Raw genomic sequence first — 13,055 nt, forward strand, 5'->3', positions numbered from 1 at the left:
GATGTGCGGAACCCAGGAGGAGGCTGGCACATCTGCCAGTTAGGAGCATTCACTTAAGGATTTGAAATAGGAGCCTTGAAAGTGCTGCCGGCAGCAGCTCTTCCAGCCTCACCCCAATGCTCCCCGCAGAGTAACCTGGGCTCCACTCACACATTGGCCTTCCCCTGTGGAGCCCCGGGGGCATCCTGCCCACATGCCCTTGTACAAGCTGCTCTACTCACCTGCAAAGCCTTTCCCAACCCCCATAGCAGTCTCACCTGATAGGACCTGCCCCCACCTGTGGCTATCCTACCACTCCGGGCCCACTTCTCCACCATGGCTGGCCTCAGCCTCACTCCAGACTCTGAGACCAAGCGTGCCTCAGACCAGGACCCAGGGGCAAAGAGGTTTTTGGAGCTGGGTTCTCAGCACAGAGCCAGCCTCCTGCAGCCCGCTCTGAGTGCTCGTTCCAGGCTCCTCTGTGTGTTTGGTCCCAGTCCTGTGCTGGTCCTTGTTGCCCTCAGGAGGTCCTCTCAGAAGCCAACCACGTGGACTTCTTCGACTATTCAGCTGATCTCTGGTCTCATCAGTCAGTGACCTTGACCCTCCTCATCCTTGAAATTCCAAGGCTGCCTCCTCCAGGAAGCATCCAAGACTGCACCCAATACAGCAACTGCCCCCTTCTTAGAACAACTCCAACCATCCCCCTATCACAGACATTCTCATTTGATCAAGAAGCATTTATTGAGCACCAACTATATACCAGGCCTATGCCAGGCCCCATGTGAGGCCAGAAGAGACAAAGGGGACTTGGCCTTGGTTCCTACCCGCTAGATGTTTACAACTATGTGGGAAAGAATATATAACCACACGGGGTAACAAGTTATTCCACCACAAGCTCAGGGAAGCTTGGGGCTGTGAGTGCCCAGGAAAGAGGAGAGGCTGACTTGACCTGGGTGGAGGGAGCAGTCTGAAAGGACTTCTAAAAGAGGTGGCATCTAATCTGGGGCTTGAAAAGGGAGCAGGTGGAGAAAAAAGGGAAAGGCATTCCAAAGAGAGGGGTCAATGCGAACAAAGTCAGGGAGGTGGGGAAGCGTCGGTGTCCTGGAAGTGAGCACCGCCATGTCTGGGGGAAAGGGGTGGACATGAGGGAGACCAGCGGGCACGGCTGGCAATGCCACGCCAAGCGTGTGCTCTTTCCTTGTCCCGTGGGCAGCCATAGAGGAGCCAGTGCCGGTCAGAGCATTAGTGCTCGGTGCGGATACCTGCACCCTTGTCCATGTCTGCATCTTCCCCAGCCCCCGCCCCAGCGAGGGCTCCCAAGCCCCCATCTGAGCTCTGAGAGCCAGCACGGAGAGGGCCTGGGCCCAGGGCACTCTGCTCGCTGCTTGAACTGCCTCTGCCTCGACAACCAGAGAGAGTAATAGCCCTGGCGCTGAAGCAGGATTCCAGACTGTGCCTGAAGAGCCCCTCCCCCAAGCCGGCCGGCTGGCACAGGGGCCAGGGAGGCATCCTAAGCGGGTGTGCTGAGCAGACGCCTGCTGGGTGGGAATGGGTGCTGCCGGCCCTGCTCGCGTGGCTGTCATGCTGCCAGTGCCAGGACAATGTGCTGTGCCCGCAGAGCCTCCATGAACCCCCAGCCCAGCCCTGCAGTGCATCCTGTCCCACAGAGCACAGCTGTCTAGACCTGGCTCCAAGGACCTCACCCTTGAGGGAAGGAGGGACAGTGCCAACTCCCGCCGAGGACGCTCCGTGGGCCAGGCGTGGGCCAGGCACCTCGTGCGCATTGTTTGTGTAACGTCTCCCAACAGCTCTGCTGTGATTATGTCCAATAATGATGGAGCTTCTTATCCCATTTTGACAGGTGAGGAAATTGAGGCTGGTTAAGGGACTGGTCCAAGGTCACACACCTAGGACGTGGTAAAGCTGGGACTTGAACTCATGCCCATCTGACCCCATGGTCTGTCAACTGGATGCGGCCATCTTATCTCCCCAGGCTCCACCCTGATAGGAGGCTCCCATCCCTCTTCCCTCTTTCCCTCCAGTGGTCCCAGTAGTTTGAGCAACACGATAGGGTCCCTACTCTCTCCAGTCCTATCCTTTCTATGTTGCATCAACCTGTCTCTCCCCAGCAGGGCTGAGCATGGGCCTGGGCACTGGGGAAGGGGTGCGAAGTAAACCCAGAAACAGAGCAGGCTCTGCCCAGAAGCCAGGCAGATACCTGCCATCTTCGTGGTGGGTGTGGGGCTGGGGGGCAGGACAGGGCCGAGAACTGAGGGGCGCACAGCCCAAGATCCTCGGTGTGAGACAGGCGGCCGCAGCACCCAGGTGAAGGAAAGGCAGAGAGAGCAAATGGGGATGATCCGGGGATGCCTCATGGGGAGGGTAAGGAAGGCAGCGCAGAACCTGAACTTGCAGGGAGCACGGCCGAGGGCCTGGGGAAAGGGGGCTGTGCACAGAGGCGTAAACAAGAAGCCTGGGCCTGGCTGCTTCCCTCGGAGCCCAGCTCCCATTGCCCAGGACGGTCTCAGCTTCTCCAAAGCCCTCTCCTCTCTCAGCTTCCTGGGAGGATGACAAATCCAGCCTTTCCTGGCGGGTGGCAGCGGCTGCCGAGACCCTGCTGGCTCCCAGGAACACCATCTGTCCCCGCTCTGGGGGGAGCCCCCGCCCCACGGGGGATGCCACGGGCATAAATAAATTAATAATGACTTTCCAGTTCCCCTCCTCTCTCCCTGCCCCAGCATCCAGCTGTAGGCACATCCTCAGGGCTGGGCTCCATGTCCCAGCAATGAGCCCACGCTGACCCCCCTGGGCACGAAGACCCTGTGAGGGCATCTTTTGCCATCTCACTAGAGGGCAGGGAGAGACCGAGGGTTGAACACAAGACGCAGCTCCACTCTCAGCTCCGCCTCCAATTCACTCGCTGTGTGACCCCACTGGGCATCAGCTTTCCCAAAGTAGACGAATCACAGCCCCTGCCTCCCAGGGAGGTTGTGGGGCTTAAACAGGTATATGTCTACAGCTCCCGGCCCAGAGGAGGGGCTGATACGGCAACAGCTTCCCCTTCCTCTCAGCCAGGCTCCGGGCACAGAGGAGGCTCATCCGGGGTTTGCTGTTACGTCCGATTTTACACAAAGCCCTCCTCTGTGCCAATCGTCACCACCCCCGGCCCACCCCATTTCTGCGGCTCAAGGCACGGACACTGATGGTTCCTGTGAGGGCCCACAAAGGCACGGTCAGGGGCTGGAATAGCAGCCCTCGCCTCAAAAGAAAGGCACCTGCTGAGCCCTCACCAGGCACCCTTTGGAGGGAGCCTGGAGACTCAGGAATGAAAAAGGCACATCCTTGGACTCAAGATGCTCACAGTTCAGAGTCACATAATGGAGGAAACAGGGTGCTAACGGCACAGACAGCAGAATGCCCAGCGGCCTACGGCCCAGGCAGGAGAGCTCAGAGGAGGGAGCGTGAGAGGCAGGGAGGGCTTCCCGGAGGAGAGGAGGCTAGAGCTGAGCCCAGAAGGATTTGGGAAGCTGAGGGGTGAGGAGGCCAGCAGGAGTGGTTCTAGGAAGGCAGGAGTGGGTGAAGGCGGAACTGTGACCCGGCTAGGGCTGCAGAGGGAGGAGGGGGGAGGGGGAGCATGGAGGATTTTTAAGCTGAAAAGTGAGGACTTCAGGTTTGTGTGTTAGAAAGATCCTTCTGGCAACCACATAGAGAATGGGGGCAACTGAAAGCGAACAGCCAGTGAGCCGTCCAGGGGAAAGATGACCTGTGCCAGGCTGGGGCAGTCAGAGGGAGAGCAGGAGAGGAGTTCTCGAAATACTTAGGGCAGGGAATCAATAGGGAATTGTTGGGTGAGGGTAGGGAGGACAAGGGAGGAGTCATGACACCCAGGGGACTTGGGAGGAGGACGAATCCTCAGGGGGAGGGAACTCCAGGCAGAAATAGGGTGGGAGAGGTGGTCTTGGTATTTGGGGTGACCCTAGGCTGGAGGGAATGGGGCTGGGATTCGGCTCCAGCCTCCCAGTCCTCCCAGGGTGGGGGGCAATGCTCTGACTGGCCCCCAGCCTGAGCCCCCCAGCCCCCCAAGCCCACCCACTCCTCCTTCCGCTGAGCTCTCACCTGCAGTGTGCCGTCTCTACTCCCTGGGGGCACTGGCTCCTGTGCAAGGAGGTCCCGGCTGGCTGCAGAGACAAGAAGGCCAGGGGCTGAGGCCTGCCAGGTCTTCTCCCCTTCTCCCCAGGCTGCCCCTCCCCCCAGCCCAGCAGACCTGGGGCCGCCTGTCTCCCACAGGTGGCCCCCTCCAGGGAGTCTTGCCTGGTGGTGCCCTGCTTCCCGTGGGCACCCCGGCTCAGTCCTTCAACTCTGTGAACAGAGCCAAACTCTTTCCTTCAGCCTGGGGCTCCTCGGGAGGGAAACGACCGCATTTTTACCCCTTCTGAGGTCCCCTTCACGTCCCCCGTCTAAGCCTCAGCTTCCCGTCTATAAAATGGGATCTGTAGTGTCCAGCTCACACGGCACTGGGCTGGGCTCCCAGCTGGGGTTGCTGTGACTCCTCAGTGAATGGGATCACGCATGCGAGTCCTCCACCCCAGCCTGGTGTCCAGCCACCCGGGCTGCCATCGGACCCCAGCCTGCGTCCTATCCGCAGTATTCCACGGCTCCTCAAGGGCTGGCACACACACCAAACCCCGCGCACTCCTTCTTGGGAGCCCACCACCCAGGTGGCATCCGGAACGCCAGCCGCTCTGGGAGGCACTGCTCAGGGGCCGGCTGTCCCTCCCCACCCCCTCTTCCACAAGCGCACCCAGGCATCGGACAGGCACAGGCGGCAGGATATTCTGAGCCTGGCTTGGTTCCCGTCAGCTGCTGGCCGCCATGCCAGCCTGGCGCGGGCGCAGGGGCTGATTTGATTTGGCAGCTTTGGAAGCGTGTGGTGGGGAGGGGGAGGGGGATGAGACACCCATCCCTGCTAGGAAATAAACAGCCTCGGGCCCTCAGCGAGCTGGGGGGAGGGCACAAGCCAGCATGGGGGGTGGTTCTGGGCTCACTGCCTGGTGCCCCCTTCTTCTCACTCAGGCTCTGGACACCTGCCCACAACTGCTGGAATCTGTGGCTCTCCTCGGGTCACCATAGGGGCGACAGTAGCTGCGCCTGGTGTGTGGATGCTTGTGGCTTGGCTACAGCAGGGTGTCTGGTGGTCCCACATGTCCCGTGTCCTGTGGGGTCTCCCTGCTCAGTAGTGCCTTCAGCTGGGCCCGAGTGTCACCCAGGACGCCTGCGTCTGGGGAGACGGGGAGCGGAGTGGCGATGCTGCAGACGGGGCCATCTCCCAGGGCAACTGTGGCTCCATGGCTGGGACGTGATGGGGGACTGACCGCAGTCCAGGGCATGGCAAGGTCACCATGTGCCTGAGTCTACTGCAGGGCCTCGTGTGCACTGGCTCGGCCTGTTCCTTCCCTCTGTGCGATGACCCCGCTAACCCTGCCGTGTCCGGCAGAGGAAATGACGCGGGCCAAGATAAGTGCCTGACCTAAGGGCCCATCCCTTTTGTCCGCAAGCCTAAGCCTCCTTTTCCACCCTGGCCTCCGATGGTCCACCCATCACCACCGAGTTGCCCGGGGACAGCCCCCTCCCCAGCCCCTGAGAAGAGGCAGTGCTAGTTTCACTTCATTCTAACTGCCCCCAGGCTCTCCACCACATCCTGCCCCACACCCTTGGTTCCCCATCACCCACTTCAAGCACAGGGAAGGTGGACGGGACGAGAGGGTCTCGGCTAGGCCTTCACAGCACCTCCACAATCCCGCCCCAGCCTCAGTGTTCACCACCCCCCTGCCTACCCCCTGCCCAGAGCAGTCTAGCTCAACCCTCCCAGAGGCCCGGGAACCGACACCACCCTGTTAATATGCTGCTGGCGCCCTGGGACCTGGACTCCACAGCTTTCAATTAGAGAGCTGCTGCTGGAGGTCAGGGGCTCTGCTGCTCTGACCTCTGCACTGAGAGGGTGCGGGGGTGGGCGGTGGGGGTTCAGACTGGACCCTAGTCCTAAGGGGCCTAGTGGCCAGAGGTGTGTCCCAGACACCAGCCAGGAGGTCAGGGTAGGGTGGAGCCTACTTTGGGAAAGACGCAATGTCTCATCTGTCACCGCCTCCCCATTGTGCCACTGTCCTCTGGGGACCTCAGGACTCTCCCCACCCAACCTCAGGAAGCCGAGCCCCTCCTGGAGACAGAAGGAGGGAACACTGAAGGAGGGGCTCCAGGACCAGAGGGAGATTCAACCGTGCCCTTAGGGCCACAGAGGAGGAACCTGGGCTCAGTTGGACTCAGTTGTCACAAAGGACCTGGTGGGATGGAGACTCTGCAGAGAGGTCCTGGGGGGTCTCCTGGAGGAGATGTGTGGTACCTTACAGGAAGAGAACACCAGGTTCCCAGACAGCCTCCTAACCATGTGATACAGGTCTGCACCTGGGACTTGTATGCAGTTGCAAGTGTCTGTGAGTCTACGTGTGCATGGGTGTGCATCCCAGTCATGGAGTCCTGAGCTCTGGTCTGTGTCCCAAGGATGGGGTCTACCGGAGGTAGGGGTCAGCCAGACAGCAGAGAGGAGGGCAAAGAAAAAGAAGGGAGAACAGCTCACGACACAGTCAGTCCTCAAACCCTGGACACCTGATGCTAAGAGAGTATGCTTCTGTGACCTGGGCTCTGCCACAACCTACTATGCAACTTCCGACAGGACCTTCCCTTCTCTGAGCTACTGTCCTCATCTGAAGAATAAAAAGGTTGGACTTGATGATCTCCTAGGGGCCTTCCAAGTCTAACAATCTTTTAGAGAGACTGACACACAAAGGCAGGCAGAGACGGAAAGTTATAGGGATGGAGAGAGAGCCCAAGGGGAAGCAGAGATGAGAGTGAGGGATGGGACAGCAGGAGGACAAGGGAGGAGAACCCCAGGGAGGCCCACCGTGGGTCAGGCAGCTGGGGAGGGGTTCCCTGCTGGGGACCCTTATCCTCAGGGCCAAGACAGGATGTGGTAGACAATGCAGCCTTGCATATAACAGGGAGCCGTGAAGCCACTCCACCTGCTTCCTGGCCTGTGGGAGGAGAAAGACTGTGGGTGACAGACAAAGGCTCTGCACCCCTGACCTGAGTCCTGCCTCCACTCTAGCTCTCCAGGTGTTCCAGGGGAAAGGGGGAAGCTGCAGGCAAAGGGGAGCGCCTAGGGCTGGGAATCGGGAAGTTGTGTTTCTGGCCCTGCGGTGCTGTGGGCTAGGGGCCAGTTCCCAGCCTCTGTCACCTGATCCATGAACCCACCAGGCTGGGTACTGGGTTCCGAGGGACCCAGCCAGTGCGGGCTGTCTAGAGAGCTGAGCTCCTTCTCTCCCGCCTGGAGGTTCTCTCCCCATCTCTGATGTGGGTGTTGAGACTGTGCACAACACAAGAGGCAGCTGGACAGATGAGCTGGTCTTGTGCCACGCTGGGCTGTGGGCCTGTGCTACAGGGGGAGCCTCCATTGGTCATCAGCCCTCCAGGCCCCCTGGCCTGGGACCTCCCTTCCTGAAGCCCTTCTCACAGCCACCCCCAGGGCACAATCAGGGTCCTCCCTCCTTGGCCTGCGCTCAACGGGTGACAATGGGTCACTCTCTGATGCCCTCACTGCCCTCTGGCTGCCTGGCCTCTGCCCTAGTCGGAGCCCTTTGTACTCGGGCCCTCACAGGCAGGGCTTCGTGCATTCCCGTGTCTGTGTCCAGGAAGTGTTCATGTCCTGTTTTCCCCCGCAGGCCGGGCTGCCAGGGAAGGAGGGGGTGGGAGTGAGCTGGCGTCTCCTTCCCCCACTGTGCGCATCTATCCCAGAGACTTCAGGGGCTGGGAGGAAAGGGTACTCCTCTCTCTGCCACAGTCTGTAATGACTGAAGATCGGAGGCAGAGGGATAAAGGAAATGACCCCTTACCCTGCAAGCTTAGGGAGTGATGGATCGTCAACGCGCTCGCACACCAGTTCTGCTGTGGCAGGAGAAGCTGTCTGTGCAACCCAGGTTGAGAGGGTCTCCTTCCCCACTCATGCCAACCCAGCCCCTCCTCCCCTCCCTCCCTGGGAGTGGGGGCCACCCGCCACCCCGAGCTGTCTCCATTGCTTCTTGCTATGTTTTTAAGAGCCGAACATCGACATTAACAAGGCAGGCGGTTGCAGCTCTTCCCAGCAACCCCATTTAGAATCATTGAATCATCAAATCATCAAACCCTAGAATCCTGAAGTCACAGAATGTCCGCATCTTCGGCTCCTAGAGTCTCAGCATCTTAAAGTCACAGAATGTCAGAATCGTACAACCGCGCATCCACACAGCTGAGAGTCCTGGCTGGGAGCGGAGAATCATGGAAGGCTGGAACCCCACAAACTGACAATGCTGGATTCTCCCCAGGGCTCATCCACCCCAACGTCCTCCTTTTATAGATGAGAAAATGCAGCCCAGAAAGTGGCCTTATGCAAGATCAACAGGCATAGGAGTTAAGCAGTGCTCAATGCCGAGATTGCAAGATGGGACCTTAGCATCCTGGTCTTCTGGAAATGGCACAACTTTTACATTCAGAAATACAGATACTCAAGCTGGGAAGTGACACTGCTCTTTTAGCTTCGCTTACTTCCCCTCCCTCCCAGCACCCCCCCACACCCCGCCCCAGCTGGCACCTCATCTCTCCATCCCTCTTCCCCTTGGTTCCTGCAGCTCCCTCACCCTTTCCTCTCCCCTGGCTCTATACTCAGGCCCCTCAAATAAAGGCAACAGGAGATGGGTGAAGTTCAAGGGGTCAAGCGCCTCAGGGTGGGCGATGGGAAAAGCAAAATGCCTGCCCCCTGAAACCACCCACCAGAGAGCAGGCTCCCCAGAGGAGGTGCCCTGAACGAGAGACCAGAAGGTCCTGGACCCTCAGGGGTCCAGCCACACCAGAGGCAGCAGCTTCAAGGGAGCTGGATCCAAAGAGGAGGGAAGCAGTGAAGGCTTAAAGTTGATATTAGAACCATCACGGATGTATATTTAGCTTTTCCACAAATTTACATTTTAACTCGCTTTGGAATGTACTCATACATTTTTGAATTTGAATTTTATTAAATATTACATTTTACAGATGGTTTTAATGTTTGAATTCAGAACACTCTTTGCCCCGAGTCCCCACCTACAGACAAGGATGCAGCAGCCCCCAGTGGGACCCAGGTCTCCTGGTCTCTGTTTATCCTTAAAGCTCCTGACCTGGGAGAACGTCCTGAGACCTTCTGCTCCTTAGAAGTCCCTGGCCCAGGCCCAGGCATCTGCCGTCAAACCCTTCCCGGAGGTCTTCTCTCACGCGGCAACCCAGATGCCAGAGTGGACCCTCTCTCCCTCCACCTACACAGCCGACCGGCTCCCTCCTACGCCTCTGCCCACTCTGTCCCCTGCCCTCCAGCTCTGGCTTTTCCCTGTTCAGCCCCACCATCCCATGTCTGAACCACACTGCCCCAGCCTCCCGCCTCACCCCTTCTACGTGCTCCTCATCCCACGGCCCAGGGAGCTTCGTAACACAGGTCTCAGCAGTCCCTGCCCTGCTTTCAACTCTTCCCCTAGTGCCCGGTTCCCTCTGGAGAAAGTCCAAATTCCTTGACAGGGCATAAAAGTCCTGCACAATTTGGTCCCTGCCAGCCTCACCAGCCTCGTCTCCTGTCTTACACACACACACACACACACACACACACACATATGCTCATCACTCAGCTGCCCTGGCCATCCAGCCTCCAGAGCCATGGAAAGCTTCCCTCCCTCTGTCTGTCACCAGTAAGTCTTCACATTCGCCATTCTCTCCTTCTCTCTGTCCAGAACCTTCTCCTGGCTCATCCCTTAGCTCTCACTTTGGATGTTTCCTCCTGGAAGCTTCCCAGCTTGCCCTCACTCCCACTCTGGGCTGAATCAGGGGCCCCTGCTCGGTCCCACCATGGCCCCCAAGTTTCTCTTCAGCATTGCCCTCCCCCACACAACCTGCCAGCATCAATCTTTGTCTGTGCCCCTCCACCACCCCATCACCTGTCCACCCTGGGCCCTGGTACCTGGGCTTGTCTACTTGCCAAGAGGCAGATGCATTGTTGCTCAGACTTGGGGGGTTGTGTGGATGAAATTTAAGGCCCCCACCATGCTCTCTCTACCTATCCTTTCTGTTGGGCACATAGTAGGTGCTCACAAACTGTCCACCTATAAAGGCCTGGCAGTATACAGCGTGTGGCAAGGACAGGGAAAGCTGCAGTGCTCACAGGAAGTGACAGTCCCTGGGCTGGGCTGGAGACTTCCTGAAGGAAGCATCTGGGATGGTCCTTCACATGTCATTCCTAACATAGCAATTGAGGACAGGCCACAGGAAGTCCCCAGCCAGCCTTAGGGCCATCAGAGCAAACCATCAGAGTTGGGCCACCATCTACAATGAGAGAGATTCAGTGACCAGATCCCAGGACAGGGCCACTGGAGGGGCTGATGGTGCATTCAGGGAAGACTTCCTGGTAGAGGGGCTACTTCTGGCTGGTTTGGGGCAAGGGAGAAGGTGGAGATGAAGCAGGTTGGAGAAAGAGATGTTCAAGAGAAAGCTCTGTTCCTTCTGTCCTTTAACCATTAAAGGAAAGGGAGGTGGGAGTCGGTTGGGCAGGAGGAAAGAAAGAAGGCCAAGGCGGCATGGAGATAGCATCGGTGCTGACACCATGGCCAGGGCCGGTATGGATGGCTGTGGCTGGTAGGGAGCAGGTCCCCAGCTGTGGTTGGGAAACGTTTCCTGTCTCCTTGCCAGGGGGGTCATTAATAATCATTTACCCGCCACAGGCAGCACAGAGGCCAGCCAGCGAGCAGCATGGTGCTGGGGCCGGAGCCCAGCCTGGCAGCCAGGAGAGCTGTATTCTAGGGCCAGCCCTGCCACCTTGCTGTGAAACCTGGACAAATCACCTGACCTTTCTTGGTCTCTGGTAACGCTGGTCAAAGGAGGGTCTTAAGAGGAGGCTCCCTAAAGACCTGCCTGCTCTGGGCCTCAGTTTCCCTAGATGGAAGCTGGGCTGCCAACCCTATGGGGGGTTAGGGACCTCTGACGATCGGTATAAGCCATCTGGACGATGCTGACCCAGCTCAGGACACATGGGATGGGCAGACCCAGCCCAGCCTCTGAAGAGCTTGCATTCTGGCAGGAGCCAGCCCTCAACACCATGAGATGCATGCCTGGAGCACATCAGGTGCACATCAAGTTGCGGGAAACATAGAAGAAAGGGCCATCTGCCCAGGGCCTGAGGGGCTGATGGTGTGGCTGGACTGGAAGGACGGGGGTTCTCAGACACAGAAAGTGGGAGCCCCGTGAGCCCTATTTGGTCCCTGCTATGACCCCAGCACTTAGAACTGTGCCTGCATATATGCGGACTATAGAAAAATGGTACAAATCAACCCATTTGCAAGGCAGAAATAGAGACACAGATGTAGAGAACAAACATATGGACACCAAGTGGGGAAAGCGGGGAGGGTTGGGGGGAATGAATAGGGAGATTGGGATACCAAATTGTACACTCTAAATATATGCAGTTCATTGTCTGTTAACTGTATCCCAATAAAAGTTCTTAAAAAAAAAAAAGTGCCTGCCTAGTGCACAGCAGGTGCTCAATAAATGCTTTCAGACAATGGAATGAGTTCATCTGTTAAAGGAGACATTTGTGAAAGGAGCTCAAAATTTGGAAAGAGCTGCCCAAAAGGTGATGGTGGAGATGATGGCAGTGATGATTCTGCCCAAAGACAACGGGATGGGAAAAGGTGACGTGAAAGCTTGAGGAGGTAGCAGGCCCAGGGAGGGCCACGCTAAGCCACACAGTATTGCTTGGGAATGAGCAACAGTCTTCAAGATCCCTTCTCCCAGTTGGGCTAGAATCTTCCTCAGCCTCAGACCACATACCTCTGCCATCCAACAGCCCCTTCAAGACTCCACTCAAATCCACTAACTTCAGAGAAACTTCTGGAATGTGGTGCTGGGGCACTGGCCCCAAGCTGCCTCCCCTGACTGACTCTGATGGCCTCTGCGCCTTCCAACCACAAGGAGTCCTGGTCTTTAGCGCTCTCGGGCCCCTGCTGGCAGGCTGCCCACTAAGGTCTCCCCATAGCTTTCTCTGGAGGGTATGACCTGGATCCTCCTACTGGGTCCATCAGACCAGAGGGTCCCCAAAGGTGCGACCTGGCCTCCTTTCTCAGAGAAGTCTCTCTGAGGGCAGAGATGGGGGGTCAACACAAGTGGAGATAGATTGAGGTCTTCCTGGTTGTCTCCCAGCCCAGGAACCCTCTCTGGGAGCCACACAGAGAAGGGAAGAGGACCGGGCAGCATGCAGAAGGGGGCAGAAGCACACTCAGCACCTCGGAGATGACGTGCGAAGCAGGGGCACTGGCCACGCTTGGGACTAAGACCTCATGGTTGGCAAACTCGCTCAACTCAAAGCCTGGCCCTAGCTGCTCTTGCGCCGAGGAGGCGCCACCAGGGATACCACCCAGGCCTCAGGGCCTGCGCCTGGACCCCCACCCTCTGTGGAGCACTCGGGGTGGTAGTAAACACTGTGACCCCAAGACACGTGCATCCTCTCTCCACCCCTTCCAATGCCGCCCCAAAACACAAGACAGGCTAAAAGGAAAAGAACAAAGGTTCCTGGACCTCAACATCACCCGCCTCCCGCCTGTCCAGCGCCTGTTCAGCCGGAAACTCAAGACAAAGGCCTCGGTGAAAGCAAGGAGGATGAAGGGCAAAGGGTAGAGGCAGCCTGGCTTGGGCATCTCAGGGGACCTAACTGGGAGGGAAGAAAGAACAGGATGGCAGCCAAGCCCTCCCTGCACAGACACGTCACTCCACAAACATTTAGGGGACACCTGCTGTATTCTGCACACCCAAACATCACGTACCTCGTTCCTCACCCCACACACCTTATACACACATTCCCTCACCCCCTACAGCACCTTCCACAGCCCTCCACACCGCCTCACCCCCACATGTACCCTAGCTCCCTGGACACCCTTCACACGTAAACAGCTCACAGGGAGAGAAGATCACATAATCCACAT

The 13,055-nt window shown here is 58.0% G+C and overlaps 1 protein-coding gene across 5 annotated transcripts in view; it reads right to left on the reverse strand.

Moving 5' to 3' along the window:
- Positions 1–13,055, reverse strand: part of PDE2A (phosphodiesterase 2A) — a 90,582-nt gene that overhangs the window by 50,034 nt on the left and 27,493 nt on the right. For 2 of the 5 annotated variants that reach the window (XM_057750953.1, XM_057750954.1), the window contains exon 2: positions 4,099–4,160. The exons of the other annotated variants lie outside the window; for them this stretch is intronic. In XM_057750953.1, the coding sequence (XP_057606936.1) occupies positions 4,099–4,160 (62 nt within the window). The remainder of the gene's footprint in view (positions 1–4,098; positions 4,161–13,055) is intronic. 5 annotated transcript variants of the gene reach the window in all.

This window comes from Hippopotamus amphibius, chromosome 9, assembly GCF_030028045.1.
Source record: "Hippopotamus amphibius kiboko isolate mHipAmp2 chromosome 9, mHipAmp2.hap2, whole genome shotgun sequence".
NCBI lineage: Eukaryota > Metazoa > Chordata > Mammalia > Artiodactyla > Hippopotamidae > Hippopotamus > Hippopotamus amphibius.